The sequence below is a fragment of the Diaporthe citri genome, assembly GCF_014595645.1.
Source record: "Diaporthe citri strain NFHF-8-4 chromosome Unknown scaffold_1, whole genome shotgun sequence".
Lineage (NCBI taxonomy): Eukaryota > Fungi > Ascomycota > Sordariomycetes > Diaporthales > Diaporthaceae > Diaporthe > Diaporthe citri.
In genome coordinates this window covers 4,669,467-4,689,247 of record NW_025064846.1, presented here as the reverse complement: position 1 = coordinate 4,689,247, position 19,781 = coordinate 4,669,467, and the positions used below count along the sequence as shown (strand labels likewise).

The 19,781-nt window shown below is 35.9% G+C and overlaps 5 protein-coding genes across 5 annotated transcripts; 3 read left to right on the top strand and 2 right to left on the bottom strand.

Annotated features, from left to right (window-relative positions):
* Nucleotides 1–4,202: 4,202 nt before the first annotated feature.
* On the top strand, nt 4,203–6,065 carry INS49_001293 (uncharacterized protein; the record flags this gene model as incomplete). The annotated part of the gene is made up of 3 exons (XM_043162125.1): nt 4,203–4,507; nt 4,569–5,129; nt 5,189–6,065. 3 exons carry the CDS (start codon nt 4,203–4,205, stop codon nt 6,063–6,065), a joined length of 1,743 nt encoding a protein of 580 aa, XP_043030631.1.
* Nucleotides 6,066–6,474: 409 nt separating this feature from the next.
* INS49_001292 (uncharacterized protein) lies at nt 6,475–8,181 on the bottom strand (the record flags this gene model as incomplete). The annotated part of the gene is made up of 4 exons (XM_043162124.1): nt 6,475–6,634; nt 6,698–7,377; nt 7,520–8,023; nt 8,092–8,181. 4 exons carry the CDS (start codon nt 8,179–8,181, stop codon nt 6,475–6,477), a joined length of 1,434 nt encoding a protein of 477 aa, XP_043030630.1.
* An 811-nt stretch (nt 8,182–8,992) lies between these two features.
* Nucleotides 8,993–9,952, top strand: INS49_001291 (uncharacterized protein; the record flags this gene model as incomplete). The annotated part of the gene is made up of 2 exons (XM_043162123.1): nt 8,993–9,083; nt 9,147–9,952. 2 exons carry the CDS (start codon nt 8,993–8,995, stop codon nt 9,950–9,952), a joined length of 897 nt encoding a protein of 298 aa, XP_043030629.1.
* Nucleotides 9,953–10,578: 626 nt separating this feature from the next.
* On the top strand, nt 10,579–10,956 carry INS49_001290 (uncharacterized protein; the record flags this gene model as incomplete). Its single annotated transcript, XM_043162122.1, has 1 exon — nt 10,579–10,956. One exon carries the CDS (start codon nt 10,579–10,581, stop codon nt 10,954–10,956), a length of 378 nt encoding a protein of 125 aa, XP_043030628.1.
* Nucleotides 10,957–11,175: 219 nt separating this feature from the next.
* INS49_001289 (uncharacterized protein) lies at nt 11,176–11,722 on the bottom strand (the record flags this gene model as incomplete). Its single annotated transcript, XM_043162121.1, has 2 exons — nt 11,176–11,416; nt 11,478–11,722. 2 exons carry the CDS (start codon nt 11,720–11,722, stop codon nt 11,176–11,178), a joined length of 486 nt encoding a protein of 161 aa, XP_043030627.1.
* Nucleotides 11,723–19,781: the final 8,059 nt, after the last annotated feature.

Genomic DNA, 19,781 nt, shown 5'->3' with positions numbered 1-19,781 from the left:
ATATAATTAAAATCCCTTTAATTATAATAAAGACATTAATATAATAATAAATAAGGGCCATTAAATTATTAGCTAACTTAAGGTACATTTCTTATTTAACCTTTTTTATAATTAAGTTAAGACGTTATATTATCTTTAATTTAATTAGTTTTCCTAGGAAACTATTATTTATCATAAGTTAGTTTATATTAATGCTAGTTATATTACTCTTAATATACCTTAAAATTAAAGTTTTAATTTTAAAGAAGGACTTATTATAATATATTAGCTTTTTAGCTATACTTATAACCTTTTTCTTACCTTTCTTTTCTTTAAATTAATATCTTTAATATTTATTAAATTAAGTACTTAGCTTATATATTATTTAAGTTTTTAATAAGGGGAATTAGTTTAAGAATTAAGCTAAACTTAACTTAACTTTTATACCTTATAATAAAAACTTAATATTAAATTTATTGCCATTTTATTTATTAATTCCTTAAATGGGAATAGTTTCCTTAAGGGCCTTTTAATTTAATTTACTTATTAAGGTTTTCTTAAATATTTCCTTAAGCTTTATTAAGGTTTCTTAGCATTTCTTTGCCTTTAGGTTTTTATTTCTTATTAAATATAAGGAATTGGGTTATATTGCACTTTTTAACGTGAATAAGGTGGCGAGCTGGTAAGCCTTATATAAATGCTTATTATTTCCTAGCAAGGCCTTAATTTAAATCCGCTTATTTTTAGCTGCTAATAAGTAAACTTCCTTCTTTATTTAAGTTTATGCTTTTTATACATTAAGCATGCTATTTATTACTTCCCTTAATTTTAAGGGATCCTTTAGCAATAATATTTTAATAAGTATTTTTATAACTTAGGCTTAAGCTTAAGCTATATATTTAAGGAGGCATAAATTATTAAGAATAGGCTTTCTAGCCTTAATTTTTGCCTTAATTTTATTAATTTAATTAAATAATTAGTTAAGATAAAGGTAAGCTTAAATATTATATCCTTTCTTATTATAATTATAGCATATTTATATAAAACTTTAACTTTTTGCCTAAAAGTAAAAAATGCTATAATTACCTTATCCTCCTTATATAAAGCCTTGGCTTATATAGCTACCTTAAATTAATAATTGCTATGCTTAATTATTTTAACCTAAAGGGATATAAGTAGGCTTACCCGCTAAGTTTTATTCTTAATTTATTGCTTTAATTTATGATTATTATCCCGCACTTTATTAAGCATTATGGTTAAATCTTTAATTTATAATAAAATAAGCTGGTAAGCTTAGCGTTAACTATATTTTTATAATTTAATTATGCATTGTTTTTATGATATTTATTATTTAGCTTATAACTTAATCTTAATTTATAAAAGCTTTACTTATTGCCCCGTTTTTTAAGAAAAGGTTTATCTTAGCATTAAGTGGAAGGTAATAGTTAATAATGTATTAATAAACCTTATTAAATATACATTCCTTAATTAAAATGTTATTATTTCTTATCTTCTTATTTACATATAATTAAGTTATGATTAACTCTTAAATCTTTTAGCTTTTATTATAAAGTTTGCCGCCCTTTTAATTGGAAAGGTAAGAAAATAGCTAGTAAATTAACTCTTAAGATTGTTTTTCCTTATATTAATAGGATAGCTTAATAGCTTAATGCATATACTTTAAAATTAATTTTATGAACTTATAAGCAAAGGTATATACTTAAGTCTTAACTTTATAATTTGGGTTAATAATTCTTATTTAAAAGCAATTCTTAAAAAGAGTAGAAACTTTAGGCTAGGCTTATTTATTTAAAGCAAGTTTTAAGTATTAATTAATCCTAGCCATACCCTTTAACTTAAAATAAAAAGCCGCCCTTATTTCTTAAACCTTAAAGGTTTTATTATTAGGTGCTACCTTTATGCTATATAACTTTATATTATTAATATATTCCTTTAGGCTCTTTCCTAAAAGTTTTAAAAAGGTATTAATAAAAGAAGGAAATATAATGAAATGGTTTAAGGGTTTTATTAAATATAATAAAAAGGTTTTAAATTTAAGCAAGCTATTATAATTTAATATTAAATGGCTAAGAAAGGAATTATTTAGGTTTAGGCAATTTTAAAGTTTTTTTTGCAATGATAAAGAAGCAAGCTTTGGGATAGGGTTTTTAAATTCTGGATTTGGGTTTAGTGATAATAATTTAAAGTTTAAGTTATTAATTTTTATCCATTTCCTTAATAATATTTCCAACCTTAATAAGGCTTCTTAATATGCTTTATGCCTTTATTAATATAAGCCGCTTTATTCTTAGCATTAATAGGGTAATAAAATCCTTAAGGAAGTTGTGAATTAAGGTATATAGCAAGTATAATTAGTTTATTAATTTACTTTTTAAATTATAATTTTGAAATTTGGATTTGCTGCTTAAGGGAAGGGTATGTACTTAGTTAGGCGAAACTTTGCTACCTTAACTTAAAGATATATAGAAATAAAGAAAGTAAGGCAGGTAAATTTAAGGAGTTTAATGATTTGGTTAATATAATAGCGTAAACTTAATGCGGCGCTGTTTTAATGGTATAAGCTTTAGCTTTGTTTAAACTTAGGGGCTTAGTTGGTTTATTCTTATTATGCAGGTTATTTAGCTTACGCTTAATTTTAATTTCAGGATTTAAATTAAAGGATAGGCTCTTTTAATGCAGGTCTTAGCAGAACCTTTATAAAACTCTTTAACTTATATAAGAAGATATATTATACTATTAATAATGCAAGTAATTTAGGGGATTTGGGATGTGTATTGCTTAAATAGGTTTAAGTTTACCTTTGGAGCTAAAAATTGCCTATCTAGGGCCCTTAGGGGCCAAACGCCCCTGCCCGCACCACAGTCTCTGCGACTTTAGCACAGGAGTTAGAAAATCCGGGCGTGCAACCACCTACACTACTGGCCTGACAACACAACATTATCTAACTTATATACTGGGGTCAAAGTTTGGTTTGGGCCCTTCAGCCACCTGGGAGAGGCTGGGTATGTGGCGGTGGGCATGCCGGGGGAAAACTTATGTGTGACGAGCCCTTTAGAGGCCGTGGTGGCGTGATATAAGTCTGGAAAGACGTTCAACTATGTCCTACTAGTCTCACTAGCTCACACTGCCATAAGTGGATATCAGTAAGTATCTTGCAGATGGTCTGCTTCTGTGAGTAATAGGAGTTCCGTGCGTATCGCCAGCCTCAGGTAAACCGACACCTTGCCTTCGGAATTTCGCTATTACCAGAGAAAGCATTGATTCAAGAGAAAATGAATGTTTTTAGGCATTGCCAAAGGGATTAGGGCACGAGAGTACAGTTTATGTGAGCCAAGATTATGTAGGACAGGGTTAGAGATTTCAACGGAGGTGTATCCTGCGCTGGAGTGACACGGCATGGCACGGGCAGGAATGAGTCACTCGAGGGAGCTGAAGCATCGAGGAAGGTGGATTGTCTCTTTGGAGGGTGTGCGGGAAAGCGGGAGGAGAGAACGAAAGCCTGATACTGCAAGACCTTGCACCTTAGCTCACTGTCGCCCGAACACCTCCGAACGTGAACCTGTTGCAGACCAGTTTTGCCTGTGAACATACTGCCCGCTAGACTTAGAAGTTTGGGCTTCGAGTCTGCCGGCTAAACACCCAGTGTCCAACGAACACCTCTTCAAACAGCTCGCAAAGACGTGTGGCTGTACTTGATAGCTATAAGACTCGAGGAGAAATTCCGCCACAGTCTTTCCTAAGTCTTGCATGGAGGCGGGCTTTTGTATCAGCGTCAAAGTGTATGTTGGTTGGTGGACGTCTGAGACTCGGGATGAGCCGAGAATCCGGAATCATCCCCCAACGGGAAACCGCAGAAGTCGATCGATACATCTAACCCCGGGAGTGAAAAAGCGTGTTGGTCGTGAAAAGTGGTGGATAGTTGAATGTGCGTTGCAGATGCCGAGGAGGTCGTTCAAGACCCTGGTCTCTTTTGCTGCAGTGGCTTATGTCGACCCACCAAATCCTTCTCTCCAATTGCGGACCAACAGAAATCTCCAACACCCAAGTCGTCTTACAGCTAGACTTGACCATGCATAGACATGGTTAACTTCCCCGGCTGGCGGGACAATAGTAAACGACACTGACCAACGTCTCGCTGCGGCCTCATACATTTGTTGTGTGTGGACCAAGTCCTGGCCAGACTAAGCACTGGGATATTCAGCATGCACCGATTCTCTGTCCTCACGACCCTGCTGACGGCTCATGTTGCCGCAGCGGTCTCGACATTCGAACAGAAGCCGATTCCTCCGGTGCACCAGCGCAACCCGGGCGATACGGCTGAGTCATTCTGCAGGTGCTTCCCTGGAGACGAGTGCTGGCCGTCTGATGCCGAGTGGTCGTCCCTGAACGCCACGGTAGGGGGCCGACTCATCGCCACGGTTCCGCTCGGTTCCCCTTGTCACGACCCCTACTACGATGAAGATCAGTGTGCATACCTCCGGGAGCAATGGCTCTATGCGGGCATCCAGTAAGTCTACCGGTGGGCCGTCTCTGTTGCTACGAAGCCCTCATCTAATGAACTACCACAGCCTCAACTCAAGCTCTAGCGTGATGGCCCCGTTCTTCGCCAACCAGAGCTGTGACCCGTGGACTCCGCGTGAGCGGCCATGTGAGCTGGGCACATATGTACGTTATGCCGTTAACGCCACTGGCTCCGAGCACATTGCTGCCGCTGTCAACTTCGCCCGGAAGAAGAACGCCCGCCTGGTCATCCGGAATACTGGCCATGACTACCTGGGCCGTTCCACCGGCGCCGGGGCCCTTGCGGTCTGGACTCACCACCTGAGGGCTATCAAACCGGTCCAGTGGGACGACGCAGACTTCACTGGCACGGCTCTCAAGCTAGGGGCAGGAGTTCAAGGGTATGAGATGCTGCAGGCTGCGACCGCGCTCGGTCGTGTTGCTGTGGGAGGAGAGTGTCCCACGGTGGGCGTGGCTGGGGGCTACACACAAAGCGGTGGTCACTCTGCTCTAAGCACGAATTTCGGACTCGCCGCAGACCAGACGCTGTCATTCGAGGTTGTCACCGCCAGTGGTGAGCTTGTCACTGCTTCCAAGACGGAGCACTCTGACCTATACTGGGCCCTAAGGTATGTTCATAAGCCCTCATGTCGTACAATTTGGAGATCAGCCGCTGACATCTGCACAGTGGAGGTGGCGCCGGAAACTACGGCGTCGTTGTGTCTCTCACAGTCAAGACCTACCCAGAAGCCACCGTCAGCGGCCTTAAACTCTCCGTGGAAAAGTCCGACAACGGCAACTCGACCGACCGGGTCTTCGAAGCGGTGGATGCGTTCCACGCTGCCCTCCCAGGGCTGGTTGACTTCGGCACCATGGTGATCTACTACTTCACGACTGAATACCTCAGCATCTCCGCCCTGACGGCCTACAACAAGACGCAAGCAGAGCTCGAGCAGGCCATGCAGCCCTTCCTCTCAGCCCTGGGGGACCTGGGCCTCCGCCACGGCGTCAACTATACCGAGAACCCAACCTACTATGACCACTACAGCGCCTACTGGGGCCCGTTGCCAGATGGCTGGATTCAGGTTGGCACGGCCAACTTTGGCGGCCGGCTGATCTCACGGTCCCAGCTGGAAAACCTCTCTGCCACGGCGCGCACTATTGCCGACGAGGGCGGTATATTTATTGGTGTCGGTACGAACGTGGGGCCGTTCGGTGGCGGCGAGAATGCGGTGCTGCCTGCGTGGCGTGACGCCATTGTCTCGGCGTCGCTTGAGGTCCCTTTCAGCTTTGAGGACCCGTGGGCCGACGTGTTTGGGGGACTAGACCTCATCACGGATGTCTTGCAACCTGCTATCGAGGAGGTGACTCCCGGCATGGGGACATACATCAACGAGGGAGACTTTCGGCAGCCCAACTGGAAGGAGGTATTTTATGGGACTAACTACGACAAGCTTCTGTCTATCAAGCGCATTTGGGATCCAGAGGGGCTTTTTTACTGCGGCGTTGCTGTCGGGAGCGATGGCTGGGTGGTTTCTGAGGACGGGCGGTTGTGCAAGGCTTGATCGTTTCGACTATGCCAGGAAATATTCTCTGCATCGAGCTCTTGCACTTGTGTATCAGGAACGGAACTCTACCACGGAAGAGGCTGATCTTCGGGGAAGGCCGAGTGAGTTGTCCCTCGAAACACTCAGGGCCGGAACACGACAACGTCAGCTCGAAGCTTGTCCATAAGAGCCCATGGAAGACGAGCCCGTGACGTCGGATTTCAGGGTCGACAGCCAGATTGCTTCCCTGTTTCGAGAGGAGACCTCGTTTGACCTCCACCAATCCCACACGGTCTGCGTCCCAGTCGATGCCTATGAAATGAAACACCAGCTCGCGTTGTACATTCTTGCGGCTAGCATTTGCGGCATCATTACCATGATTGATTGGCTCCGGAGTCCGGTCGAGAGCTATACACATTGGGCTAGCTCATGCCGTGCTCGGTCTTAAGTTGATCATCAACGGAAGGCGCTCCCAGATGAGATATGTGCGCTGCTTATTCCACCAGTCCTCGTCCGGGCTCGCGAGCTCAAAGTCGAAATGCCACAGGAGCTTGGCCATGGTGATACGCATCTCAACCCACGCAAGCCTGCATGGGAGTAAAGTCAGCATTTGTCCCAGGTCTAACAATTTTGCACAGCCAAGAACTCACGCTTTTCCTGCGCATGATCTCAGCCCATGCGAAAACGGTTGACTTCCACCCTTGTCGTCACCCCCAAACTCGGAGTCTGGCGGTAGCTCTAGCCACCTCTCCGGGACGAAATCCATGGGGTGCCTGAAGTTGAGCCCCGAATGGGCAGCGGCCAGCATGTGGACGCCCACCCCAGTTCCACCGGGGACGAACTGGCCGTCAATGATCTCGCCGTTGTCAGGCACCGTCCGGGCAAGCGAACAGCACAAGGCCGGGCGCAGGCGCATAGACTCCTCGAGGCAAGCGGTAAGGTACCTGCAGTGCACGGTGGACTGCATGGTGATCTCGTCCTTGGATCGAAACATGGAGCGAATCTCCCGCTTCAGGCACGCCATCTTGTCGGGGTTACGCAACAGCAGATACGTCAGACCCGTCATGGTGTCCGAAGTGGTGTTGCTCCCGGCCACGATGAAGGTGCTCGCTAGCAGCGTCAGGTCGAGGCTGGAAAACTTCTCCTCCTGGTTCTCGAGGATGTAGTGCATGAAGTCCTTGCCGGGGTCCTTCGCCTGGAGGCGCGCCTGGACCTTGGCTGCTGACAGGGCGAGGTGTTTGCGGCGGGCCTCGCGGGCGTACTTGGGCGTCAGGAATTGCAGGACGGAAATCAGGCCGTACTGCAGGGCGAACTGGAAGAACACGACCGACTTGGCCCGATTCCCGAGCACTTGGAGATGTGGCTGGTCTGCCTGGTTGAGGCAGTTCGCGGTGGTGCCAAAGGCAAGCTCTAATAGCTCACGGTCAGCGACGCCTCCGGCAACATAGATGGTGCTACTTGCCGGTGATCACGTCGTAGGACAGAAGATTGAACCACTTGGCCATATCGGCCGGGCCCTGCTTGCAGCTCTTGAGCAGCTGGGTGAGAAGGGTGTCGGAGTGTGCCTGCAGGTACTTCTCCTGGCCCCTCACGGCCCTCTCGCTGAATGCCGGGTTGATGGCCTTCCTGAGCCTGGCGTGGCCCTCCGAAGTCTCGGTCATGAGCGCCCTCTTGCCGTTGATCTCGACGGGCGCGATGCCACGCCCGTCCACGGCCTTTTCGAACTCAGGGGAGCGCTGGCCGTAGATCTTCCTCCAGGCACTCGATGTGGTGTACGACAACTCATTGGGGGCGATGCGGACGACAGGGCCGTACTGGTTGTGGAGGTCGCGTATGCGCCAGCCAAGCCGCCCTCTGAAGTTGAAGTAATTCCACGGCAGGCGGGATGTCGCCCAGAGTTTCGGGCCTGGATAGGACGACAGAGGGTGGAGGAAGAGATTGTAAACAACGTTGACCACGAAGAGGCGGGCAATGAGCTGTGATTATTGCTGTTAGCGTGCGAGTGCCACTTGTTGTCGAATTGAGGTAGTCGTTGACAACTCACAAGTAGCAGGAGGCCCATCAAAATGCTGCTGCTGCTCACGGAGGGCAGGTACGCCTGCACAGGGCCGAACACCGCAGAGGCCGCTGCCATTTCTGCAAGTTGGGCCCCTAGTGACGCGCCCGTGATGTTGACAACACCAAACTGATACTTTTTGCCTGACTTTATTGCCGAGACGAACAACTATGCGGCTCTACTGTGCATATCTTGGCACCGACTATCAGTGTTCTGCACAGTATCTGTGCTTTGATTCAACAACACTCCATGGGGCAAGTGCCGGGGCTCTTTCATGACGACCCCACCTGACGAGCAGAAAGCAAAGAAGGTGACCAAGCCTCAAACATGCCGCTTCTGCAGTTGTCCAATTGATTCATTGCTTCCTGCCACGCACCCGCGACGGTTGATCTACTATCCACAATACCAATTGAGAGGCATGACTCGACCGGAGAGAAGATAGATAGTCCCCCGACACTCTGACTCGTGCTGGACCTGGAGCCCATCGAAGCTGGGATTTGCTACCAGGGGACGCCGGCTGACTTCGAACACGGCTCACTTAACTGGCAAATCGGCCGGAACTCCCCTCTTCCAAAAGAGGACAGTCTGCTAACGAATAGGATGTCCCATAAACAGCACGTTGTCACGCGGGAAGCATCACACACGGTGACCACAGCCTCCCAGCTTGTCGGCCGTCATCCATGCCACCATCACCGAGGCAGTGGATACGCGACTTGGGACACGAGGGCGTCGGGATGGCGAGGCTTATCATGGTGAAGATCATGGTCTCAAACATAACCAGACCTCGCGCCTTGTCTAAAACGACGACGCTCACCTACCCACCAATCTCGATCCCCATGGGCCTGCCCCTGTACAGGCCGTGATAACGAACAGCACAAGACTCTCCAAGATGGCACAACCAGCGTCATTAATCCACGAGCCCCCAGGCACCGGAACCATCAAGCCGATGCAGATTCTCTCCCTCGGCATGACGAGAACAGGTAAACAACATGCCACAAGCTCACTCCGACCCACGCCCGCCCCGTCCTGACATGCCAGCACAGGCTCCTCCTCTATAGCGCAAGCTCTCACCATCCTGGGGTACAACAACATACACCACGGCGTCAAGGACGTCGGCAACGCAAGCGACTGGCCGGTCCTGTCGCGGGCGGCCGACTCCTTCTTCCCAAGCCTGCCGACCTACACGGGCGCGCCATTCACCCGCGCCGACTGGGACCAGGTGTTCGGCAAGTACGAGGGCGCGACCGACATCGCGTCCTTCTTCGCCCTTCCCCTGATGGAGGCCTACCCGGAGGCCAAGGTCATCCTCGTCGAGCGGGACGTCGACTCGTGGTACGCCAGCATGGAGGAGGCCATCTGGAGCACGACGTGGGGATGGCGCGCCTTCCTGATCATGGACGTGATCGGGCGGCTCAAGGGCTTGCAGGGCGGGCTGACGATCCGCAAGATCATGTTGGGGTACTACGAGGCCGCGAGCGTGGGGGGGATCAGACGCAAGGCGAGGGAGCGTTATCACAGGCATTACGCGGAGGTCAGGGCTGCCGCGCCAGAGGGCCGCCTGCTGGAGTATAAGGTCGAGGATGGCTGGGGCCCGCTGTGCGAGTTCCTGGGCAAGTCAGTGCCAGAGGTGCCATTCCCGCATGCGAACAAGAGGAAGGATCATGTGGCCCGTGTTGCAGCGCGACAGAACATGTTCTTGAAGATGGTCGCTCTGGGCATGTTGAAGAAGCTGTTACCAGGCGTGGTCCTGACCGTGGCGGCAGGGTTGGGTTATTGGGCTGGGAGGGATAAGGGGTATGATCTCTCTGCCATTGTAATATGGTGGAAGAAATGGTCTTCCAGGTTATAAACGCTATGAGAGATGACCTGGCCTCTTCCTTTAAGTCATTGAGTGCCGACTTCTGTTAAAGTCAACCTTGAAACTAGAGCCCGGGTTGTTTTCTCAGCTCGGCATGGTGTATTAGACACTGGAGGTTGGAAGTCTGCATTTTGGAAAACCTTAGTTGACAATGGCTCCCCTAAGGAGATGGGAAGAAGTGAATATGCCTGGTCCCAGCCGGTTGACGCAGGGCCAACTCCCTGTGATCTACACTGACACCCACATCACTACCCGAGCTCAGTCACAGGCCTTTGTCATTGGCGGCGAGGTTCGGTTCAATGCTTTTCCTACAACACAATGCGGCATGATTGTGTGATAATGCCATTCAGAGAAAGTCTGAGAATTACAAAGAGGGCCTTGTCACACTGCCGCCGCTGCCGCCAGCCCATGCAAGCATTGTTTCCAGTTGTGAGCTCCCATAAAGGATCTGGCTGGCTGAGGTGTTTCAGTCAGAGAAGCACACACATATATAAATTTCGCCATAATAAATCTCCAGTTTGGCTTTCATTCCGAACCATCAATCTCCAAACAGACACCTGTTCATGTTCAGGAACCTCCACAGACAGATCCAACAATTTGTCCAAAGACTCAGGAACATGGCAAACAACTCAAACAAGAACCTTGACGCGGAGACGTCCAAGTTCTTCATCGACTCGGACGAGGCCCGCGGTGTAAACCCCTTTGAGGCGGCCTCCCTTGATATTCCTCAGACTGCCCGACCGGACAGCAGCTCTCCTCTCGCAAAAAAGTTTGCTGAGCAGGAGGACGAGGCCAAGGGCCCATCTAATACTCGCTTCACTCCCACGCCGCGCCCGGAGCCCAAGGCCGACAAGTCGGTGGCCGAGATCCAGGCGCAGAAGGTGCCTCGCAATGCCTGGATCTGTTGCATTTGCGAGGTCACCAATCCGTTGGTCGGCCCGGCTTGCTGGCAGTGCAAGTCTCATTATGCCTGCACCCGATGCTACTCAGCGTAAGGGGGCTGCTGTGAGTAGCGTGGCTGTTTGAGTTCGTTAACTTGGAGTTTTTGGATGTAAGTAAAGTACCCGTTAGAGAGACTAGACTGTTAATTAAAGGTATCGGAGTTTTGGAATTTGAGAATTTATCAGCCGTGAATCGTTGCCGATGTCTTTGCCCTCATTTCTGGATACAAATCTAAAAGGCAGTTCCGCCCGATCATTGGGCGGAAAGACTTCTCAGGATGCTTTGATCTCCCCGTCGTAGTCCTCGCGCCAGGCTTTCGTCCACCTCAAGTACTCCTCCAGTACAGCACCGTCCATGGATGCAGTTGTCCACCCCGCTGCCCCTACTAGAAGATCCACGGTCCACACATAAGCCAGCGCCTTCTGTCCATCCGCTAGTGTCACCACCTGCACCTCGTATAGAGGGTTTTCGAAAGCATCCAAGATTGCCCACTCTTTGGGGCCGAGTCCACAACTTTAGACACGTCAGTGACTCTGAGCTTCCGATTGAAGTGTCAAGGCCGTTGAGTCCTTACTAGATGCGACCATGAGCCTCACAAGACTCGTCGTGAACGAGCCCCGGGTATGACTGGTCCGGGAGCTGAGACACGCGGTATCCCGGGGCTTTTGCGGGCTCATTCCCAGGCACACGGTCCAGCAGGGTTGCGATAACCTCGTCTATCATGAGTGAGCCATAGGCAAACAGGGCGGGTGCTGAACGGGAGGGGTCATCGCCGAGTGCTGCACGCGCGAGTGCGAAGCGTTCGCTCTCGGTGGCCATGGCTTTTGGATATCTGGTCGATCTTAGATTGGCCGAACCTAGAAACTTCAGGATTACAAGGTTCTTGTGGCGGATTCAAGTCGACCAGATACCATCTATTCGTACTGTCCAGACTCCCAGGCCTGTTGGTGTGGAAGGCTATAAGTATCGTGAGGGGTTTAAAAGCATAATTATAAAAATATCTATCTCCTAAGAGTAGTTTAAAAGGAGGAAACAAAAGAAATCTAGCTATTTAAGTATTCCAGGAAGTAATTATAAACCAAGGTTAGGGATATGCATGCAATATACCCTTTAATTAAAAGGCAATTCCTGCCCTATTAACTGCCCTACTTTTTTAAGCAGCTAATTTACACTTAAAAACATTAGCTATAGCCCGCTAAGCAGTTAATTATTTAACCTTTCTTATAATATATATACTTTATTACTTAAACTTTAGCCGCCTATAGCCTTATAATATAGCTTGCAATTAATAATTAAACCTTTTTTTTTAAACTTTTTAATTAAATTTATATTTAAAAATACCTACTTTTATTAATTTTAAGTACCTTTTTAATTATATTAAAAATAGCTAAAAGTAATAAAAAACAGGCTTTTAAGCCTTAAGCTATTTTACCTTTTTATATTTTTAAAATTTAAAAAAAGAAATATAAGCGCATTTAAATTAATAAGAAGCTTATTAATAAAAATGGCAAAAGCTTTAATACTTTTATTAAGATATTGCTAAATAATATGCTTAAAAGTAAGTTTCTTAATTAATTTAAAAATTAATTTTAAAGCATATATTAATTCTTAATATAGCTTTAAAAAACTTTTAAGCATATATAAATAACTTAAAGCTTAAGATAAAACTCCTTTTTAAGAAAAAGGCTAAAATAAAGTATAAAGAAAAGAAGAAGGATATAAAAAAGCTTAAGAAAATTAATAAACATTATATTCTTTATCTTTTTTATATTAAGAATTTTATATATAATTATAATAATAATTTTTATATAAATTATAATAATAAAGGTAATTATTATTATTATTATATTTAAGGTAATTCTTATAAGCTATTTTTAATAATTCTTTTATTATTTATATTTTATCTTTATTATATTTAGTTTAGCAATTTCTTAATGCTTAAAAAGTCTTGGTATATTTAAAAGGAGGCCTTAAATATATATAAGCATAAGGAGTTTAATCCTATTTATGTTAATTGCATTTTTATAATTCCTTTTAATACTTAAAAGCTTTTTATCTTATAATAATAGCTTATAAAGGCTATAAAAAGTGGATATAAGGATATAATAAAGCGCTTTAAAGCTTAAATTATAATTATTTTAAAATAATATAATAAGTTTAATATAAAAGCTTAAAAGCTTTAAAACTAAGTTATTAATAATATAAAAAAACTATAAAAAAATATAAAAGATATATTATTATTATAATTAAGTGCTTTAATTTTAAGAGTAATATTAAGGAGTAAATATAGTTAAATTTTAATTTAAAATTATAATTAGGAATTTAATTAAAGGTTAAGAAAGTTTTTTAAAAAAGTTAAAAGGTTATTATATTAATTAAAAAAAGGTTTTAAATTAATTAATATATTATTATAAAGATTAAAAAATAGTTTTTAATTATAAAATAATTTTTATATAAAGGTTATATTATAATTTTTAAAAAGTATAGTTTTTAAGATTTTTAATAAAAACTTAATAATAAGAATAATTAATAAATAAATTAAATTTTTTTATTACTTTCCTTATATTTTAAAAATTTAAAAAAGCTTTAAAATATTTAAATTAAATATATAATAAAACTTTAATAAGTTTATTTATAGGTATCTTTTTAGTTTTTAAGTATATAATATTAAAGGTACTCTTTTTAAATTCCTATTTTAATTATATTTATTAAATATTTATATGTTTAAGCCTTATTTTTAACTATTTATGCTTATTAATAATTAAGTATATTGTTATTTAATTATTATAATAAATAATTTAAGGCTTGCTTAAATTTAAGGTTATATTTTTAAATAAGCGTTTTAAAGCTATTATTTCTTTAGCTATAAGCTTTAAAGTTAATAATTTAACCTTAATAGTTAAAGTAAAAATAATTGCTTATTTATATATTTTTTAATATATAAGGCCTTTAAAAAGGGTTATTATATATCCTTAGGAAGATCTTTAATCCTTCTTATTATTAATAAATAAAGCATTTTTAATTATTAAAAGTGCTTAAGCTTTTTAATTCCCTTTAAATTATAATTTAAGGAATTAAATAATATATAAATATTAAATTATATAATTTACTACCTTAAGGTAACTTAAACTTAGGTTTATAAAGAATCTTAATAATATAAAGTAAGGAAATATTATATTTAAGTATATTATAATTATTATATAAAGGATGGAATTAACTTTTTCTTAAAATTTTTAAATCTTTTATTTTAAGGCTTATTTAAAAAAAGGCTTAAGCTTTTCTTTAAGCATTAAAGTAAATAATAAAAAGTTTTTACTCCTTAATAAGTTATATTTATTTATTATCTTTTTAATATATAAGTTATAAAGAAGCATTATAATGTACTTTTCTTAATCTTTAAAAATTTATATATTTAAAAATTACTAAGCCTTTCCTTAATTCTTTATTTTATATGCAAACTTAATCTTATTTTTAATCTTTATAAAGGAATTGCATTTATTCTTAAGATATATAATTAAAATATTATTTATATAAAAGAGGATTATTACTTTATAAGCTAAGTTAATAAAAAGGCATGGCTTTTTTAATAAAAGTTTTAAGCTTAAATTTTGTAATATATAGTTAAAATCTTTATATTAAAAAAATAAAGAGTCTTTAAGTTTATAAAGTACTCTTAAGAGCATTTTATATTTCCTTAACTTTTTAAATTTATTAAGCAGTTTATAATAAATTTAATTTAACTCTTCTTAGCTAGCGTTTAAGAATGTAATTATAATGTTAAATTATTAAATCTTTAAATTAAAATGCATAATAATTATTATTATTATATAAAATGATTTTATAGTTAAGATTATAATATATATGCTTTTTATAGTAAAATAAGGTTATAGGTTTCCTTAAATATAAATTTACACCTTAAAAGATTTAATTATTTCATTCTTATTAAGCTTATATTTATATATTTATTTTAAGGGTAGCGATATTAATTTTGCTTTTTAACGCTTAATAATCCTTTAAATATTAAGCTTAATAAGGCTTTGCATTTCTTAATATATTGCCTTAAGCTATTTATTTTAAAAAGGGCTTTTTTAAGCCTTTCTTTATATGGTTAGTTTTAAAGGTAGATTTTTATAATATTGCTGTTATAAATAAGGCTTAAATTTAATTTTAAGGGCTTAAATAGCAGTTATTATTATATTATTTAAGGTTAAAAAATATAAGTCCTTAAATATTCTTTATTTTTATCTTTTAAGTTAATTAAGTAAGAAAGTAATTATAAAGTTACTTTAAAAAGTTATATTAAAGTAAAATATAATTATATTTATTAAATATAATGGTTAGTTAAAGGATTTTTAAGGGTATTTATTTTAATTATGCACTTAAGAAGATCTTTTTATAAGTTTAAACCCTTAAATTTATTCCTATATCTTCCTTATTTATATTAATTAAGAGGATTTTTAATTTCTTATAACTTTAAATATGCATAATTCTTAAAAAGAAGGTTTAAGTTTATTAACCCTTGCTTTATTAATAAAAGTATATTTTTTTTATAAAAGCCTTATTTTAGTATATTTAGGGTTTTTTTAAGGGTTAAAAGTCCTTATTCTTAATTTCCTAAGCTTTTTAAAAAGGTAATATATAGCAAACTTTACCTTTTAAATTTAAGAGTTCTTATCTTTAAGTTTTAATTAAAAGTATTAATTTTATCTTTTCTTAATATAAAATGAATATTAAATTTATTATTTAAATTAATTAAGTTGTTTTTTGCATAGGGTATTAAGGGTATAATGTAAATATAATCTTAAATTTCTTTAGCATTAATAATTTTAATATTTAATGATTTTACTTTAAGAATTAAAAGGCTATTTTTTATTTTATTTATTGTTAATTTATAAAATATATCCTTATTAAATTATATATTCCTTATAAAGATTATTTACTTAAGCAAGGGAATTTAAATTTAAAAAATATTAAATGTTATATAATTAATTAAATACTTAATATAAGCCCTTAATTCCCCCTTTATAAGGCATTTCTTTATATTATTTTTACGTTCTTTTCTAAGCATATATGCTTTATACTTATAAGTATAAATATTATCTTAATAGGGCAATAAATAAGTTATAAAATGGTAAATTTATGTTAATTTAAATCATTAAAAATAATAAAAAAACCATATATATAAAAAAGTATTTAAGGCGCGCCCCTTTTTTCTTAAAGCAAGTAATATATTATATAACCAAGCTATAGCCTATATTGCCTTTAGCTAAAGGTTAAAAGGTAAATTAGCCCTTAATAATATAACTAAAATATATTTAATTATTGCTTTGCTAGCCCTTTTTATAACGTTATTTGCTTTTAAGGTTTAAGGGGGAGCAAGTTTTAAATTAATACCTTTTCGTTTTATCTATTTAATATATTTAATATTTATAAATTAGCTAATTATTACTACCTTAGCATTTTATTTAATTTTATAAATATTTAAATTATATTACCATTTTACTTAATTTTTATAAGCTTAAAGAATATTAAATACTTATTTTTAAGTCTTTAATATAAGGGAGAAAATATAAATAAATCTTAAAAACTTATTTATTATTATAAGCTTATAATTTAACCTATTTAATGCTTATAAATAGTAAAAGAAGTTCCATAAAATTTAAAAAAAGGGTTTTAAGTTCTTGCCTTTTAATAACCCATGTTAAACTACCTTTTTAATAAAGGCTTTAAAGCAATTCTTATAATTAATTTATTTAATTCCCTTAAATTTTACGCCTTAAATATATTAAATTAACAATTTAAAAGCATTAGCCCTTAAATATTTAAATTAAAAATGCTAAAAAGTTATTAAGTTTTTTTAGTTTTTATTTAAGTGCTAAAAGGGCTTAAAAGGTTTTATTAAGTTTATTAAAAACATTATAAGCCTATATATGCTTATAATGCTTATAAATATTTATAATAAAAGATAAAAATAAGAAAACTATAATAATATATATTTAAGAAAAACTAAATTATATTATTAAATAAGTTTAAAAAGAATAATGCTTTATTTAAGTAATTTAAAATATAGCATTAAATTAATTTTATAATATTAAACGCTTAATTTTTATAAAAGCGCTTTTAATATTATATTAATATAAAATTTATTTATAATTATTATATTTTTTAAAATTAAATCCTTAATCTTTTTTTTATTTACTTTATATAATATATTTTTAAAAAACCTTATTTTATAGCCTAAAACCTTTAAAAATAAAGTTTTTACTTTAATAATATTTATTTTAATAGCTTTTTTAAAGGTACTTAAAACTAAATAATTAATAAAGTTAATAAAGTAAATAACGCTATAATTATTTAAGATTATACTTAAGAATAAAGAATATAATATAAAATTTAAGGTTATATATATTTTTAAGGAATTAATTATAATTAATAATTATAATAAATTAATTAAAGCATAAATAAATTAATAAAAAGTTAATAAAACTATAGTAAAGGTATTATTAATTAATTAATTTTTTAAAATTAAGATTTAAAAAAGCATAAGTTTATTTTATAAGAAAAAATAAAATAAAAAGAAAAAATTAAGATATTATCCCTTAATAACTTTTAAAAATACACTTAAGGAGGTTTTTAATATTCTTAATAAGCTTTATATTTAATCTTTAAACAAAAGGTTTTTTTAAGTAAGCTTTTAAATTAAGTTCTTATAGCAATTTTCTTATAATTATATTTTAATCTTATTATATTTAAGTTTCCTTAAAGGTATTTTTAACTTTAAAATTTATTCCCTTAAAAGCATAAAATAAAGGTAATAATAATTAATAAAAGGCTAAATATATTTCTTTTATTAATTAGTTTTTTAATAAGGGTATTTATATATTTTATTTTATTAATATAATTAAGATAATGCATTTTTATTTCTTAATTACTTTCTTAATTAATTACTTTTTATTTTAAAAGGTACTTTTAATTTTAATATAATAAATATTGCAATATTTTTAAAGGTTAATATAAGCTTATTATAATATAAGAATATTGTTAATCCTTTAAATAAGGTTTTTAAGGAATAAATAGGTTTTCTTAATGCATTTTATTTAATAAGTTATGTTACGGTTTAAGCTTTACCCATTGTAATTAATTAATAGGCTTTGCCCTTATAAAAATAAGCTTTAGCGTAAGTATAAATAAGGAATAAACCTTTTCCTTTACACTTTAAATATAAACCCTATTTAAACACCTTATAATAAATAACTTAAAGCTAGCCTATAATATATATTTAAAGTCCTCTTATATTATAAACTTATAATATAATTATATAAAACTTAATATAGCAAGATTTAAAAAGAATAATGGCAGCTTATTAAGCCTTTCCCTATTTAAAGAAATTCTTATTTTAAAAATACTTAGCAACTTAGCTAGTAAAAATAAGGATTAAGTTTGCAATAAATAGGGAGGCAATTAATATTAAAGGGGCTTAATTCTTTTATATATTTAATTAACTAAAAATTTTTTATAATTACTTTTTACCCTATATTAATTTTATAAAGATATTTAAGGGGTAGCTAAAAAGCTTTTTAAAAAAGGTTTGCCTTGCATTTAAGGACCCTTTTAAGCAAAAGCATGCTAAGCTTAGCTTAATTACATTATAGCAGCGCTATAAGGAAAGGATAGCAAAATTTCTTGCTTAATTTAATTAATTAATTTATATAGCAAAGGCTTAAAATTAATTAAATAAGTATAAAATATTATTAATAGCTAATAATTTAACCTTTATAATAAAAGCTTAGCTTAATTATAAGAAATAATTAAATATATTTAAGGCCTTTTACTTTATCTTATAGTAATATAAGGGCGTTTTTAATGTTATAATAAGGGAAAATAATATTTAATCTTAAAATAGCAAAGTAATAAATATTAATATTATAGCAGTTTTAATAAGCAAAGTTAAGTATTTTATATATAGCTAACTTAATTACTATAAGCGTAATTACCTTAACTATTATAAAAAAATAAAGATATAGCTTTTATTAATTAAGATTAATAAGGGAAAGGAGTTTATTTAAGGGGGCATAAAATTTTTTTTATAAAGTAAGGCTTAAAAGCAATGTTAGCTTAGCGCCAGCTTAAACTTAAAGTAAATTAATTATATATTAGCTAATTTAGCTTTATAAAAATACTTAAAATTTAGGAAATTCTTATTAATAAAGTAAATTACTTATAATTAAGTATTAATTAATTATAAATTATATAATAAATTTATAATCTTAAGGTTTTAAGTAAAAAAGCTTATATAAAAGGCTTGCATTAAAAGATTATAAAAATATTATTAACTTAGTTATTAATTTATGCTTAAATAATTATTTTTTATTAACTTGCTTTAATTAATATATTAAATTATAAGAATTAAGGCATATTAATTATAAATAATAAGCTAGGCCTTTAGCGTAATTAAAAGGTATTAAAGTATAATTAAATAGCTAAGCAAAGAGTAATATTTAATTTATAATTAAATTATAATATTCTTTATTTTTTATTATATAGCTACTCTTTAAGGCTTATTATAAGGACTTAAAAAAGGAGGATATATTATAATTTAAGCTTTGCTTATTATAATTAATTAATAGGCTTTATCCTTATAAAAATAAGCTTTAATATAAGTATAAATAAGGAGTAAATCTTTTTCTTTGCACTTTAAATATAAACCTTATTTAAATACCTTACAGCAAACAACCCAAGGCTAGCTTATAATAAGTTCTTAGCACTTAAAAATTACTTAATTAAGGGTAATGCATATTATAACTGCTTATAAAAAGTTATTTAAACCAGTAAATCCCTTAATCTTAAATAACTTATAAGTATAAACTTATAAATATAA